We start from the raw sequence: 18,051 nt of genomic DNA on the forward strand, positions 1-18,051 counted from the left end.
TAAATGTTACAGCATGCAGTGTTATTTTTAGGCCATTAGGCAGTCATGTCGTCAGCAGTCATACCAGCATGTACCCTGTTTATGCTGAATGACTGAAGCTAAGCAGGCATGAGTGTGGTTATTACTTGGATGGAAGACCTCCTGGGAAAATCCAAGTTGCTGCTGGAAGTGGTGTTGGTGGGCCAGTAGGGGGCAGTCTTCCCTCTGGTCCTAATAAAATCCCAAACATCCCAGTGCAGTAACAGGGATTCTGTGCTGTAGGAGATGCCGTCCTTTGGATGAGTCCATCTGGCCACCTAATCATCCCCTAGTGTAACTGGCTTAGTCACTATGTTTTCATGAACACTAATATTCCAGTATTATTCCAAATATGACAGTATTCCAAATTTGATACGGGTCATGTCAACAGCATATTCTGTTTGGCTATTCCGAATTTGGCATTATTCCGAATGTAGCATTTTTCGATTAAGACATGTGGGACATGCTGATATTTTTCGGATTTTAGGAGCATTCTTTGGACATGTATACAGCGTATTCGGAATATGTGTCTCAATTGGAGTTTTTACTGCAGGTTGCAACACATTATTTCGCCTGTTTACATTCAGCTCTGTGTGTTGTAAACAAACCAACTACATACATCATGGGGGCGTTTATCGTGTATGATATGCACGGCTGTATGTAAATGAAAATATTAGTGGAATATTCATTTTTATTAGCCATGTAAATCGCTCAGTAGGAATATTGTCTTTTTCAGAATAAGGACAAAAAACAGAATATTTTGTGCATGTAAACGTGGTCAATGATTCCCTCCCTCTTGCTGCCATGCATCACCCAGGTGGGCGCTAACATTGGTGGTGGTTGAGGTGAGTTTCCCCCCTTCACTGTGAAATGCTTCAGGTATCAAGATGAAGCACTTTAAGAATGTAATCCATTATTATTATTATTATTATTGTTATTATTATTATTATTATTATTAAATCTAAAACACTTCTTCAACAATTCTTGCTTTCATCACAACTTTCTCCAGCCAGCACAAAAGACCTTAATGTGCATGATAACATCATAATGTTGAGTTCCAGTACAATTATGGCACCAGATAAGCCAGACAGTATGGAGCACTGAAGAGACACAAATAACTGCTCTCAGGTAGACAGATGTAGCTAGAAGGAGAGCACAGTCCCTGTGAGACTGGGTCGGTCCAACCCTGCTAATCACTCGTCAAGGGCCATCACCTAGCAACTAGCCTCCCTACTATTGGAGAGCAGTGTAGACGTAGTGTAGGGGTAGCAGAGTGGAGAAGAAAAAAAACATCTAACAAAAAGTCTAATTATTGTGTTTTAAATGAGCTTTTATTCGCAATACTGGCTCTTGCTCCTAATCATGACAACATGTATTATGGTTGAGAGGTACTTAAGGGGGTTGGTCAGCCAGAGAAGCAGTCCCTGCACAATAATGAGACTGTCTACTTTTAGGAAGCAATACGAGATTATTTCAGAGCACAAACAGGCCATCTCTGACACTGCTGCTCACACGTTTTCTCCACCTCGGTAGCACAGATGGTAAATATAGCTTGGTGTGGGAAGTTTGGCAAGAGCTAGCTCTCCTCCTAGCTGCCTGCTAGGAGGAGAGCATAGCACAACATACCTACCAACTGTGGGCGACTGTCAATTTTACAGTAACAAGTAGGATGGCGAGCAGTGAAACATCTTATTTCAACACCTCATGAAACACCTCATGAAATCATGCTAAAACAGGATTTTACCATCACTTCTCATGAATTACTCCAAGGTTAGATTGATTTTTAATATTTAGGTAAGTTCATTTATTGCTCTTTGTGACATACTGTCTTGGTTTAAAGCTACACTAATCATTCCTATTATATTAACAATGGAATTTGATTGTGTGTAATGTGAAAGTGGTTTGCTTGTAGTCCAAGACCACAGAGAATTATTATTGTTCCTCTCAGCTCTACGGAGTGTTTTAGCGTCTTTCAGCTCATTGTTTTGGTTCAACTTTACTGTAGACAGCTGCTACTGTACTGTAGACTACCTGCCCAGCACCAAATGGCACACAGACAAAATTAACGACTAGCTGGTGAACATCGTGGAGCAATTATCTGCTAAAGAGCCAGATATTTTTATCCAGAGGAGTTGGTGGAGACCAAAACAGAGCTAAAAAGAGAGTGAATATTGGATTTATATTCAGTGCTTGCCAGATATATAAATATGCAACTGTTTGCTAGCAAAATCTACATAACAACTAGGTGATAATAAGGTAATAAGGTGACAAAATGTCAATGTTGTAGTTATAGCTCGTTCTCCAGCCCCTAAGTAGCCACAAACATTAATAGTGCTACTTTAAATACTCAAAAACAGCAGTCAAAATGCCCTTACGCAAGATATTTAATCAATGAATGTGTTCATTTCTCTTCATAGGAAGTTATTTTGCTGAATATAAGAATACATTTATGACTATATAATTTTGTTAATATATGTTGTTAATTAAAATAAGAAAAAAAACATCCCTATTTCTTACCTCCAACAGATGTTTTTTCATGCAGTCATTCCAAAGTAAACACTGGTCACCATTCTCAGCTGTTTTCCCTTGTGCTGATTTCATCTTTCTATGTTTGTCCATGTTTGTTTGTTTGTTTGTTTGTTTGTGTGTGTGATTGTTTGTTTCAGGTGCTGACGGAGCAGGGCTGTGTGTTCCAGGAGAGACATGGCTGGGAGAGACCTGGCTGGTTCAACACAGGCGGGCCCGCTCCTGTGAGACACACACACTAAAGCCCTGAATATACTCCCAACTGAACATGCACACGGACACTACTACGCGTTGTGTAAACAACACGTAGTAGTTCTGTTTATAATACTTTCTGAAGTCCGCTTGGAGGATGCGTTCCACACGTGCAGTAGATCAGCATCTATTGATTGTAGTGTAGTGGCCATGCAGTCACAACAAATTGGAGGTATGCAGATGTCTGCACAGTACACATTTAATGATGAAATTTACATCACATGGACCCTAGTGGATCCTTGCATACTTGCAGATGCAGAAAGTATAACACCAGCTTTACACTGCACACAAGCACGTGCATGGCAATGATTTATTTATACCCACATATTGACAAAAGGCATTTGGAAGACAAACAATTAAGATGGGATTTGTCCATCAGGCTTGCTGGATAAGCAACTTACTGCCAATAATGGACAACGCTGACACAGTATCTGGCCCAATGCTTTGTCCTTCTCTGTGCTTGGGAGACAGTGGTGATTAATTAGCCTCTAACAACTTGTTTGTCTGTGTTACTGCAAAGGTTAAAGACTATGATTACTATGGGGCCTATGACATTAAGAAGAATGTCAACTACAAATACAACGACCTGCTGGGCAAAGAATACACTTTTGACTTCCCTCCACATCATGAAGTGGTAAGATCCAAAGTGTAAAAGTGTGTGTATGTGTGAAAATGAGCATTATTTAATAGAAAAGTGTTATTAAATTATATGCAACTTTCATCAGAAAACTACAGGCCAAAAAGACTCAGGGCGGCCAGATGAGTATGAACACTTTTTGAAGGCTTCCATTAGGAAATGAAATATGTGTGCTCATGGGAAATAACAACAGACATTGATGATAATACAGTCAGTCAGTTTTATGGTGCAAAAATGTGTTTTAGGAAGAGCAAACTACCTCAGCAGCTCAGGGAATGACCAACCTTGATGTCAAAACCTCTCTATTAGTTTTCCGATCATTTCACGACTGTGATGAATGCTGCCTCCAAGGATCTGGCTCCATAGATATGCAGTCATCTTAGAAATGTCATTTTTGACTGTTGGGTGCTACCAGAGGACCGATTTTTATTTAATGTCAGGGTCTGTGCTCATTAAATGTGTGTGTTGTGCTTTTTTAAATGCAGATTAAGAGTGAGTGCCTCTCATGTAGACACGGTGTGGCTGTGTTTGACATGTCCTACTTTGGAAAGTTCTATCTCACTGGACCAGATGCCAAGAAGGCGGCTGATTGGCTGTTCACTGCTGATGTCAACAAGAAGCCAGGTCAGTCTGACTGCACACGCACGCACAAATGCACAGATACAGACAGATGGGAGAAAACATTGACAGAGTGAACACGGCAGATACATGGATAGAGGCACTAAACAAGATGCCAACACACAAGCAAAACAGTCCACTCTTCCTCCATCCTTCATAACTTTTCTAAATCAGCGAACTGACAGATACACCTTCTTTCTGCAGTGACAGGTGTGTACAGATGTAAAACTGGGCAGAGCTCCAAAATGCCCTGGATATTCCTTTCTCCATTTTCATCACATTCCTACTTATTACTGTCTTTTTTTTGATGCTGAACAGGATACATTGCCTTTGTGTTGTGATGTGCACTTTGTAAAGAAACGGGAGAAGTGCAACCAAGAGTTCTGAAAAAGTCTGTCAAGTTCTGACAAAAATGCCAGGACCAGTATTTTCTAGATTCAGGCTCCTTTGTGTAGGATTTGAACATTTCTGACTTTGCCGAATCCCAGTGGTACCCACCCCAATTGTCTCATTTTGGACCAATAAAAACTCATGCTGTCAGAATCATTTGAAAGATAATCCCTTGAAAACTTTACACAGTGGGACATTTAAAGGAAAACTCCACATTAAGGAGAAACTCTCAGCTTGCAAAAACAGTTGTATAATGTCTTCTGTGTTACAAACTGGAGCTTTGGAGTTTGAAAGATGCTATTGGTTACATTATGGGAAATGTAGGATCCAACTATTTTAAAGCCTGGTTCATACTAGAGACTTAAAAGAGGGATATCTTGGTCTCTGCTTCATCGATTTTGACCATTTTTTCATGTATCTCTTGTGAGTGCCCAGACTTAAAGGATATGGCTGGTGATTTTCTATATTTTTCTTATTGTCAACAAATCTCATGTGTGGAGCCGAACCAGCAATGAACTCATCCATCCTTCTTAGAAGTATATAAACCTAATATACTGTATTCCTCTGTGCCGTAGACTTCCGTCGTTGTCCAAAACTATTAAAAACATGTCATGAGCCACACAGTTGCACTGGGTGACATGTTCATTTGCTGCAAAGAGTTTTGGGCACGGTAGTTTGTTCAGAAAAGGCTCCAAAGACTAATAACAGCGATTATGTTATCAGTCTCCAGAGACTTGTTCTGTGTAAGGGTGCATGCACAGGAATACAGTTTTGTTTACAGAGCTTTGCTAGCTTGTTGTGCTACATGAAGCAACATTGACGTGTTTTTAATAGTTTTTGGACAACAACAGAGGTCTATGACACAGAGGAATACGATGTAGGATGAGTTCATTGTTGGTTTGGCTCTGCACATGAGATTTCTTGACAACAAGAAGAATATAGAAAATTGCAGCCTTATCCTTTGAGCTGACACAGCTAGTGTTAAAAACACACCACACTACCTGCAAATGCAATATTTTATTTTCTGTAGCTTGTTTACTGATCTTTTGTACCACTACTTACACTCTAATATCCTCCCTGATTATGACAACCAGGTCTCACCCCACTTACGAAGATAGCCTCTCAAAAACTCAGCTATTTTGACCTGGTAGATGACACATCATCCAATCTTGCCCTCTCTTTGTCTTGTCTATTACTCTTGCTCCCAGTTCTCAATATAATTGAAGAGGTCACACTTGGCAGTCTCAGCAGGCTGACTTAGGCTTCACTTACACATTCACACACTGTTTTCTGTAATGCCAGTGAAACTGTAACATCAATCATTCGTTCAGATGAGAGATGACTGATGGACAGTCACATGTTAGCATGTCACCGCAACCTTCGGCTCCTTTGGCCAATAGATGACAGACACGTTATCATTTTATGTCTCTTGTAATTAGACACAGACATCATTCATCACAAGATTATTTTGATGATGTTCTTGTTGTGAATATCTCTCTTTGTGATGTTCTCAGCAATCATTACAGTTTTAATGGGGTTCATATTTCAGTCGTTTCCTTGGTAACTACTTCACAATAAGAAGAGGTTCATATGTCTTCAGTGTGAGTGTATTCCCTCGAGACAGAGATTGATAATGATTGCCCACAAAAATAACAGTTATGAATTTACAGTATGTGTAAATACACTTGAGTTTAACATAGTCATACATATTCTTACAAACTGGATTATTCACAAAGAAACAAACCAGACTGACCTCAGATTTGGGTTCATTTTTTTTTTTGTACTGAGATTTCTGTCGGCTTGGTTCCACAAGGCTGCACACTTTAAATTGGCCTGCAAAATATGCCAGGAGAATTAATTGCGTATGTGTGTGTTTCAGGGTCCACTGTGTATACCTGCATGCTGAATAAGAGAGGAGGGGCGGAGGCTGACCTGACAGTGAGCAGGCTGGAGTCTGGTGCTGCCAACCTTCCACTGGCACCAGAATCTAATGGTGAGAAAGTGTGAAGTGTGTTTGTGTGTGTGTGTCATTTTTATCATTCTGTCATATCTGTCTCCTGTATTGTTTTATCCATTGCTCTCTCTCTTGTTTTATTTCATCTATAATTCTGTTCTTCTATTTATCTTTCCATCGCTATGGTGTTTTGTCATTTTAACTGTTATATTTTATCTGTTACTGGATATGTCTGTCATTCCGTTGTATCTTTCTTATTTAAGATGTATTGTTGTCTTCCTCTGCTCTATTTATTGCTCTGTCTCCCAGTCTATCTATCAATACTGTATGTCTGTAATATTTAGCTTTCTATTCTTATACCTGTTGTTATTATTATTCTGTTGTCTGGTTCTATCATTTTATCCATCACTGTCATTCGTTGTAATGTTCTGTTCTGTAATTCAATATATCCTTGTCATTCTATCTTTAGAAATCTATCCTTCAATCACAGTTGTTGTTCTGCTGTATGCATCTATTGTTGTGTTTCTCACTCAGTTGTTTTGCATACTTTTCTATATATGTCCCCGCCACCACATTTTTTTTTTCAAATGAGTCTGCAGAAGAAAAAAACTGAAGAAATTGCAAGAACGTTTTTATATTTGGCTGATGTGGGAAAAGTTGGCATATTGAAAAATGACAAAGCATTATATTTAGTTACCTGTACATGCCTCCGTCCTACCAGAAAGACTTAAAAATAAAGAATAAATGAACAGGGGTGTCAAGGGTGTACTGAACTCCAATGTCCTCAGTTTGTTGAATGTCATTCCCATCTGTATCATCATAGGGACTGATTAATAACACAAAAGGGTACAGATGGATCAGGGGACAAATTCCTTTATTGAAAATGCCGTCTTAGGTCGGAAACAGCAATGAAATGCTATTATGTTACTGGGCCTTTATTTACCTCTACTGCAAAGAGAACCAGGCCTTTATTCGACTACTTGCTTTTAAAAACAAAATTTCAAAAATACTCTTGCACAACATTTTCAATTTAAACATAACCCCTGCCGTTTTATTAGTACAAATGTATGCACTGTGTCCATTTTGAACAGTTTCTTATTCGACATATTTCTCTCTATCCTCGCTCCGTTTTACTCCCCTCATCACTATCTCTTTTTTCTCTCCTCTCTCCTCCTTCACCCCAGGTGATGCGTACTACCTGGCCATTGGAGGTGGTGTAGCAGAGCACAACTGGAACCACATTAGAACAACTCTTCAGGACCAAGGCTTCCGCTGCCATCTGACAGACCACTCTGAGGATATGGGGATGATCAGCATCCAGGGACCCAAGAGGTGAGGAATTAAAGAAAGAAGGAGGGAGAGAGAGAAGAGGGTTGTGAATTATTTGGGACATTGTCATGATTTATATACAGGTGAGAAAGGACAAAATATGGGAGTGAGGGCAAAGAGCAGAGAAGAGGAGAGGAGAAAAAAGGAGGTAACTGATTGACTGATGTCTAAGGACACACAGGTTATGATTCACATCCTGGACACATGAGATGGGGAAAAATTAGCAGTTTGATCAATAAGAGGAGAGCAGGTTAAGTGGCTATTCTTGAGAGTTTGCCATAGACATAAGTGGTGAGTGCAGTTAATCCTGCAATTGAATGCAACCATTGTTTGTTTCATGATGCTATAAACCCTGCAAAGAGAGATAATCATACAGTTCTCTATCTCAACAACAATTAACACCTTGAGGTCCATGGATTTAAAAAGGTGTACCTAGCATGACCTGAAATCTAGAAGGACCTGTTCAATGTGTTCATTTAAAAACATATGAAGCCTCATGGAGACTGGATCCCAGCCTGAATGACTCCAGCGTGACTTGTTTCTGAATGAACGTCTGGTGGAATCAATGCAATTTTTCAAACCTAGTGGTTCAAACAGACCAGAATTTTAAAAAACTGATCTCTGGACCCATCTATCAACTTTGGCTTTTTCAAATAACATTTTTGTAGTAAGGTAGCATTATTATTGGATTAATATAGAATTATTATAGTATAACTGTAACCTCATTTAGATCAAATCAACTATATATATATATATATATATATATATATATATATATATATATATATATATATATATATATATATATATATATATATATATGTATATATATACACACACACATACACACACACACATATGTATATGTAATAATAATAATAATAATAATACAAGGCACATGGTCACACAGAGTCCATAGTGGCAAGACAGACCCACAGAGACTTCAGGAGAAATATCTGAGCTGGATTAAGTTAGTCACAGTTAAAAGTTGATGAGTAGAAGTGTGTTTTAAGATGACTCTTGAAAATCTCAATAGTGGGGAGAATCAGATGGTGGGAGGAAGAGAATTCCATAGTTTTGGGGCAGCAATAGAGAAAGCTCTGTCCCCGTAACACTTTGTCCTGGATCTTGGGACAGACAGAAGTCTTTGGTCAGACAGTCTCAGTTCTCTGACAGTGATATGGGGACAGGAGTTCTGTAATGTAAGAGGGGGCAAAACCATTTAACACCTTGTAAACAAACGCCAGGATTTTAAAATCAATTCTGTAGCTAAAAGGCAGTGATATGGTGTGATATGTTCCCTCTTTTTTGACCTTGTCAAAACTCTTGCTGCTGCATCTTGAACTAGACGTGAGAGAGACATGATAAGCTAGGCTGAGTGATACCAAAATATAATGAGTTGCAATAATCAAGGCGGGAAGATGTGAAGGCATGGATGGCTTTCTCCAGGTCAGAAATACAGAGAATTGATCTGAGTTTGGAGATGATACGGTGCTGCGTGAAACTTAATTTTACAACCTGATTGATTTGTTTGTCAAACTTCAATCCTGAATTGAAAATGACTCCAAGATTTTTTGCATGTGATTTAAAAGAAGGACCCATTGGGCCAAGATGAGGAGATGTAATGTTGGTTAAATGCTGTGGTCCAAATAAAATAACTTCATTTTTATTCTCATTAAGCTGAGGTCATTTAGTTTTTTGCAGTTATTAGGCTCTAGGGGGAGATAGATCTGTGTTTCATCCACATAACACTGAAAAGAAATGTTTTTTTTTAATAATGTGACCTAACGGAAGCAAATAGATGGAGAACAGGATTGGACCAAGAATGGAGCCTTTGGGGACACGACAGGACATGGGGGCAGTGGAAGATGGATAGTTGCTAATAGAGACACTGAAGGATCTGTTGAACAAATATGAAGAGAACCAGTTTAATGCAGAACCAGGGACCCCCACCCGTTGGTTTAACCTGTGAATAAGAAGTGAATGATCTACTGTGTCAAAGGCTGCAGTTAGATCTAAGAGCAAAAGGACAGAACAGTTACCTGAGTCAGCAGCTAGAAGGAGGTCAATGGTTATTCTCAGTAATGCAGATTCAGTACTGTGAAGAGCTCTGAAGCCAGATTGGAATTTTTCAAAAATGCAGTTTTGAGCCAGATGGGACAACAGTTGATTAAAAACTACTTTTTCAAGGCTTTTAGAAAGAAAAGGGAGTTTGGAGATTGGTCTGTAATTATTGAAGACTGAAGGGTCTAGATTCTGTTTTTTTTAAAAGTGGCTGGACTGCTGCATGTTTGAAAGATTGGGGAACATGGCTGGTTTCCAGGGAGCTATTGATAAATGAAAGAATGCTGGGGCCAATGGTGCCAATAACTTCTTTGAAGAGTTTAGTTGTAATAATGTCGAGAGAACAGGTAGAGGTCTTCATAGAAGAAATAATATGACAAAGTTGTGGTAAAGTGATGGACTTAAGGGAATTTAGAACTGCAGTGTTCTCAGAGCAGATGGATAGGCTATTTCCATAGGGAATAATACCACCTTTGATGTCAAGTACTTTGTCTGTAAAGCAGTTTAGGAAGTCCTCACATTTAGAGACAGACGCTTCTAAATAGGAGGTGGGAGTGGGGGAGGTGATAGACTTCAACACACTAAAAAGTACCCTGGGATTATGACAGTTTTTGTCAGTAAGATTAGAAAAGTATTGAGCCCTAGCGTTTTTGACAGCCAGCTGGTATTTATCCAAGAGATCCCTCAGAATTTGAAATGAGATCTGCAATTTATTCCGCTTCCACCTCCGCTCTGCCCTTCTGCATGCTCTCCTTATTTCTCTGATATTACTGTTATTAAGCCATGATGAGGCCAAAGGCTTCCATATTTCAGTTCTGACCGGTGCAACAGAGTCAAGGGTGGTCAAAACAGTACTGTTAAAAAGTGAGACAAGTTCCTCTGTGCTCGCATGGGATGGATGGTGGTGGGAGCCTCTCTATAGGCTTCTGCAAACCAAGTGGCAGTGGAAGAATTTAGGATGCAGGAGCAAAGAAGTGTAGGGCAGACATGAGAAGCATGTGGCAAATTGAGATCAGATTGGTGAAAATCTTCTATCACAGGGTTGGAGATAGAGAGACCTGAGGAGAGAACAAAATCTAGGGTGTGTCCTTTAACATGGGTTGGGCTATTCACAGATTGTTGGAAACCAAAGGATTCAAGTAATACTGGTGGCAAATTCGAGGCCTTTCAACAATAAACTCTTCTCTTTTGAATCTCAGAGCTGAAATATGATATTGTGAAGTGAAAACTAGAAAAAAGCTTTGCACACAGCATTTACAGTACTGCAGGACTAGAGGTGCTGGCAGCTGCAGTGATATTAGAGTGTAGGTTGTTGCATCAACTATATATAATAAAAAGGAATCCTATAGAATCACATCTCTTCGCCTGCATCATCTCCCATGCTGACTCCCCAGTTTAAACACAATAACAACTTTTAAGGACTGCACGTCAAAAAATGTATACTGGGTCTCATGAAATTATACAGTTTAGCAGGGATTTTAAAAAAAAGCAGCTCTTATGTGAACAGAGATGTACGGGGAAAAACCACTAACGGCAATCTGCTGTATAAACGGGTCAAACGCAGGATTCATGTGTGATTTGTTTCAAGCTCTCGAAAAGACCTTGCTCTTGCGTCTATTATGTCCTATTATTATGCATCTGTTATTATGTCCTGATCTTGCTGAACTTCTCGCTGAATTAAAAAATTTGCTGACTGATGATATTCAACAGCTTTCATTGTGAGGCTCACTGGAACTGTTGTTAAATGTCTGGACCTGGTTTGGGTCGGGTAGGGTTTGATCCTAGTGGTTCCAGGATCTGGAGAGGAAGTGTTCACTCTTTAAAATCCATTACTTCTCTAAGTAGACTTGTGTAATCAAACAACTATTTAAATTATATTTGAAAATACATCTAGCAATACCTCTGGTCTCATTATGTTTTTTAAAAAAAACACTGTTAACAAAAGTGACAATTATATTTGCAGGATATCATATTTCTCTGGGTTTTACTCTCTTTTCCTAATTAATTTCTTCACAGACATCTTTATTTTTCTCTGCTTTTCAATACCAACTCCAGGTTTCTGACCTTTTTCTTCACTGAAAGAGAAAAGTAGCGTCTCTGGTGTTTTTCAGAAAATTGCTATAACTGAACATTCGAGTGAAAATGTCACAGTATTCCTCTTTTTACCCGCATCCATCAGAACCACCATCTATTGATTTCTTCATCTAAGGATGAGAAATCGTGTACTGCGCAGGTGAAAACGGTCCTGCACATTCGGACACGGGAGTTAGTCCGAGCTTGTCACGTTCTTCTTGCTTCCTACAGTTTTCCTTTTGTTCCTCACTCAAACAGCAAGTCAGGGCACCTTTACCTCTTACAGATCTCATTCTCTGAACTCCTCTTCTATCTTCTCCTCCCCTCTCACCTCCTCTCCTCCCCACCTCGCCACCCCTCTGTCTTTGTTCCTCCCCCTTACCGGCAGCAGGGTTAGGCCACTCTGTTCTCTGTGTGGGCTGTGTCGATTTCTTCTCCTTGAGGCTTTTCTCATCTTCTGTTCTCCCAAGTTTCTTTTCTCTCGGTCTTCTTGTCTCTGCAGATCTTATCTGGCTCGTTCTAACTCTCCTCTCCTCTCTCCTCCCTTGATGCTCAATCGCCTATTCTCAGTGTCGCCTTCCCTTTTACAAAGTTTTCTATTCCATGCTGTTATTGCTTACGTCAAAGCAGAAACTCGGTGCGTCACTGACAGCAGTAGCCCATTATGCTGCATCTCTCTGTGAGCGTGTATGTGTTTGATTATAGAAACACACACACAATAGAATGTTGTATTATGGGGTTTATTGAGTTTTCTTGAGCATCCAAAGTGCGCTCAGCTTGTGAGTGCCTGTCTGTTTTTGCATTTGTGGATGTTTCCGTGTGTGTGTGTGTGTGTGTCAAAAATATAAACAAGATTGGCATCTGTATTGCCTCCCTCTGCACAACGCCATATATGAAGAATTGCAGCAAATCAACCCTCCAGTGCTTGGCTTTTGTTTTCTCACAATGCAAATTGATCTCTTTAAAGCTCAAGGAGAGAGAAAATTACAGCGTTTGTGGAAATGGAAATGTGTTATGGTCTGTGTTTTCCCTCCCAGAGATGTCGCATTCGAATTCTGCAGAGAGGGGAGTCACCGAATTCGCAGGTTCTGTCAAAAAGCTTGGCAGTGCGTTCCAAAGGGTGAAAATGGTGCTCGGTCTGCTTTGTAATTATGAAGCGTATTTTTAATATATGAAATTATGTGATACCCTGTAAGAGAGCCGTGTGTGTTTGTGAAAAGCATCCTCTAATCCACAGCTGAGAGCCACAGTTAAGTGGCAAGTCAGACAAACAAATTGGTGGTTGTAAGACCCCCACACACACAGCACACACGCACACACACACATACACAGAAATAGAGCCATTCACTGATTATATATAGCTAATTGGCCTTGCTCTTGGGCTCTTGAGTTCAGTGAACAAAGCGTTGCTTAAGGGAGGATAGAAATTGGAGGACAGCCTGGAGAAAATATCCGTCTGTGTATCATAGGAGCACAAACATGCATGCCTGCACACATGAGTATATTCAAGAATGCACACATCCAAGTACAACCACATCGATTGCATTTTTTAAAAAAAACCTACACAGATACACAACCATACACACACAAACATAACCCGAGCCCCTCCTCAAATATCTTCAACCCTGGCTTCCTGCCACTCTGTTGCAAAAAATATCTTCCAGGAACGGCCTCATGCATTGTATTCTCTACCTGCCCACTCACAAACATGCAAGTGTACAAGTAGCAAAGTAAGCTAAACTTAGTCCTTTTTTTTTCTGTTGACTCATCCTTATGTAATATTGATTTTTAGTGTGTGCGAGTTTGTGGGAGAAGGAGAGACGGTACATCTCTACAAAGATCATCACTTGTACTACTGTAGTTTTCTGGGGATCGAGTGTTACATTTTTTCTAAAGTTTAGTAATTAACCACCACAATGAAATGTATTTTTATCGAAGAAATATGGCAAATTTTCTGATAATTCCAGTATTATTTATGTTGGTGGCAAACAAACAAATGTAGAGATTTAAGTATGTCACAGATGCACATGTGAAATATACAGCACTGACTGATTGTGTTTTCTTTTGCTGTGCAGTCGAGAGGTACTTCAGGAGGTGTTGGACACAGACTTGAGCAATGAAGCTTTCCCTTTCTCTACCCACAAAGTTGTTAATGCAGCAGGGCATCAGGTGAGAACACACACATACACACACACACACACACTCTCTCTCTAATTTCTACAGTAATTGGATGTGGTACATTTGTCAGCTTCAAAATAACCCTGTCAGTGTGAGTTAAATAAAAAATGCAGTTAATTGAAAAAAATACTTCTATATGCAAATAACATGCTGTGGAGTGAAACTGGTTTATTATTTCAAAGAGACTTTAGACTGTGTGTGTGTGTGTGTGTGTGTGTGTGTGTGTGTGTGTGTGTGAGACAGATGGCATGTCTCAAGGCATCCTTGTGACTTACTTAGATGTCAAGTCTGTCCACATTTTTTTGTTTTTCTCCACCTCTTTTCGCCTTCTATCTCTTTCGACTTCTGTCCCCGAGGTCTAGAAGCTCATAACTGAAAATAAAGTTTATAGTGTGTTGTTTACAAGCACTGGAAAAATCATATATTTATACTTAGCTGTATTTTTCATCCAATTCTCAAACAATAATGCTGCAAGGCGTGCTGCCTGTAGCTCTGGAGATGACCTCTACACTGAGTCTGGCCTCAGATCAAAACGAGCGTGTCGTACCGGCACATGCAGCGACACATATGTCCACACACACTTGTTCAGTTGTTGTTGCTCTTGCATGAATTATGCAACGCACCAGTGATTGCAGACAGCATCTTCTCACTGCTCGGCAGGAGTGCCTGTGCATATGCGTGTGTGCGTCTGTGTGTGTTGCTTGTGCTATGTTCCAGCTGGTAACTGGCCTTGTCTGGGTGACATTTTAATGGCTGCACTGCTGAGAGAACAGAGCTCTCTCTCTGCCCTCTGCTCCCCTCAAAGCTCATTAGATTCTCTCTCTCTCTCCGTCTCTCTCTATTTTTCTAACTCGCCAGATGAAGCGAGTGTGCTGGCATGCCTGTTAGGTCGCATGAATTCATGTTTATATGCATTTCTGTTCTCACATGTGCTTGTGTCCGTGTTATGCGTGTCTGTGTTTGATGCTCGCCCGGTAAATGTGAGTGACAGTGTGCATGAAGCATGCATGCGTTTCTGTGTGTTTTAAGTTTGTCACTTGTGTATCTGGTGGAGTGCGTGTTGTGAATATGCGCAGGTCTACATGTACTGTCATCCCCAGAGTTTCATGGTGTACATATGGGTCCAGGGTGAACCTTGGCTGGCCAGATGGCCCGGCTGCCACAGCACCTACTGGGGAAACTGTTGGAGAGAGTTTTCGCTCCTCATTTTTCACTCCCTTCCACATGTTCTCACTTGTGTTCAGTTTCCTTTTCTCTTATGCCTTTCCCTCTCCACTCATTCGTACTTTTTTGCATATTAACCATTTTAAAGAGAAATTCTGGAAGAACAAGAACGACATAAATGGGGGAAAAGAGCACAAGCTTCCTACAGCTTTAAATAAATAAGTAGAAAACACAAGAAGATGGTTCATGCCTGCAAAATTACGAATTGCAAAAATAAAGCGACACAGTACACGTACAATAAAGACTTTTTAGATTTTAGTTGTGGGCGATTGTCCTACAGTAGCTACAAGGATCTTCTGAGGACTACTTTCTGTGTTTATATTTGGTCAGAAAGAGATGTTTTTTGAGATAATATCTATTAAATTGAGGTTTTCTGGAAAGCTGGAGGAGGCTTGCACTCTTTGCCCCATTCAGCCCCCAGAGGACCAGCAGTCATAATGGACAAAATTATAAAGAGTAACACCCAGGTTGACAGGTTTTCCTTTGATTCCTAATGTCTTCTTTTATAGCATTATTTTCTTGTCCTTCAATCTTGTACATTTCACCTGTCTGCCCCTCTTTCTCTGCACTGTTTCTCTTTCCTCTTTGCTCCGTCACCTCACTCCCTCCTTGCTCTCCTTCCTTCCATTTCCAACTTTAAACCGTAGTGGTGATTTTTAATCTCTTTCAAGACTTAAAGCTTTTTGGACACAACATTCATTTCTGAAAGGAGATTACAGTTTCCCTGTTTCACTCTTTGTGCACCTTATCATATCTTTGTATCTATTCTATTCTCATTCTGCTTTCTGGGTTTTTGCTCTCCCTCTTCCTGCCTTCTTCTCTCTCTCTTTCTCTCTCTCTCTCTCTCTCACACGGAAATTGCTGTTAGTATTAAAATGCATGACAAGTAGATCCAGTCCTTGAAGATGAAGTGTTCGTGTTTGTGTGTGTGTGACTGCACAAGCGGAGGAATGGCAGCTTGGTCCTCTATGTGCCTCTCTCCATCTCTTTAAGCCTCCTCTCTGCCCCTCTCTCGTCCAGGTGCGAGCTATGCGTCTGTCATTCGTTGGAGAGCTCGGCTGGGAGCTGCACATTCCCAAAGACTCTTGCCTTCCAGTCTACAATGCCGTCATGGCTGCTGGTGCAAAGCATGGCATCATCAATTCAGGATATAGGGCCATCGACTCACTCAGCATAGAGAAAGGTAACCCTCAATCTGAGGTCATAAATAACTAAAGCCAGCTCAGGTTACAGATTTACTGAAATTTAAGAAGTTAATAAAACAATTGACCTCGATTCTACAGTAATATTAATAGAACATCTGTATAGGAGCCAATCAAAGTGGATTACTGGATTATGTAAATTGCAGGTTTATACACATATATAAAGGACGAGTTTGATGCAAATATGTTTAAAAAATACTTCCTTAACTTTGCACAAAGCTGTTTGAAAAGAATTCTGCACTGCATGTTTCCACCTCTCTTGTGTCACCTCTCACAGTTTGCATTGTCTCCTCTTTTCTTCATCAGGGTACAGGCATTGGCACGCCGACCTTCGCCCAGACGACACACCCTTGGAGGCGGGGCTAGCCTTCACCTGCAAAATGAAGAGTTCGATCCCGTTCCAGGGCCGGGACAGGCTGGAGAAACAGAAGCAGGACGGTCTGAGGAGGCGCATCGTCTGCTTCACCATAGATGAGTCAGTAAAGCTTCTGTCATGACATTATGTGTTTGTCAGAAGGAAATTAATGAAATGAACAAAACATACAGAAGATTTGAACATCGCAGGTCATTTAAGAAAACACATAAAAGTTTTCAAAATGAATCCTCCTGTAAGGAAGTGAGTCAGATCTCTTCCACAAATAAATTCCTAATGATAGTTTTATCATTTTCAGCAGCAGCATAGCTACATCGCATGTTGGTAAATAACCTTTACATTTCACGGAGAGTGATCTTACTCAGAGAACGAGAGCCTTAATATTTCATGATTTTTATGCATTTAGCAAATGTGCAGTGAGAAAATGTAAAACTGATTAAAAAAAGATCAATGTATGTTTGAGATGCCTGAGCCCTGAGCTCCAGATAAACTGTGAAGAGTTTACGAGTGAATACAGTCCTCATTTCTGTCTTTTTCTATTTGATTTTTATCTGAAAACACATAAAAGGTTTAAAGTATTCTACTTTATTCAGATTCTAAGATGTGATTCCACCGTTTCATTACTGTGAAGTGAAAATCTCATAACTCTTGGTTTGGTGATTATTAATGTTTAATCTTCAGCTGGAGCATTACATCCCCAAATGAGTTTAGGAAATTCTATAAACCGTACATTTATCAAAGCAGTTCAGTACACTCGGAAATAATGGTCAAACTAAAAAATACATGTTTGTCTTGGTTCCTGAAGAGTTTACAGTTTAGAGATGTAAGTAGACCTGACAACAGCAATTTGACATCATAAAAACATTGCTCTCTTCATGTGAAAGAGATAGTTGGCATATTCTGTTTGACACTAATTCAAGTCTAACTTGGATTAGTTGATTTTGTGATTCTGTTAAAGGAACCGGTTATGTGTGGTGTGTGTGTTTGTGAATGCATTTAACCTTTATTTTTCTCTCTCGCTCCACCAGGAAAGTACCAATGTTTGGTCTGGAGGCTGTCTTCCGTAATGGTGTTCCTGTTGGTCACCTGCGGCGTTCTGACTATGGCTTCTTCATCGACAAAACTATTGGTTATGGATATATCCGCAACCCTGATGGTGGAGTGGTAAGGCCCTTAAACACATGTGTACATAAACCAACACACACACACCATA

General features: G+C 40.0%; 1 protein-coding gene across 1 annotated transcript in view; it reads left to right on the forward strand.

The window, feature by feature from the left end:
• Positions 1–18,051, forward strand: part of sardh (sarcosine dehydrogenase) — a 50,482-nt gene that overhangs the window by 27,586 nt on the left and 4,845 nt on the right. Inside the window, exons 13-21 of the mRNA XM_044333454.1 lie at positions 2,685–2,768; positions 3,317–3,430; positions 3,919–4,057; positions 6,321–6,434; positions 7,580–7,727; positions 13,937–14,030; positions 16,284–16,446; positions 16,772–16,940; positions 17,867–18,002. Of these exons, the coding sequence (XP_044189389.1) occupies positions 2,685–2,768; positions 3,317–3,430; positions 3,919–4,057; positions 6,321–6,434; positions 7,580–7,727; positions 13,937–14,030; positions 16,284–16,446; positions 16,772–16,940; positions 17,867–18,002 (1,161 nt within the window). The remainder of the gene's footprint in view (positions 1–2,684; positions 2,769–3,316; positions 3,431–3,918; positions 4,058–6,320; positions 6,435–7,579; positions 7,728–13,936; positions 14,031–16,283; positions 16,447–16,771; positions 16,941–17,866; positions 18,003–18,051) is intronic.

This window comes from Thunnus albacares, chromosome 18 (genome assembly GCF_914725855.1).
Source record: "Thunnus albacares chromosome 18, fThuAlb1.1, whole genome shotgun sequence".
Taxonomy (NCBI): Eukaryota; Metazoa; Chordata; class Actinopteri; order Scombriformes; family Scombridae; genus Thunnus; species Thunnus albacares.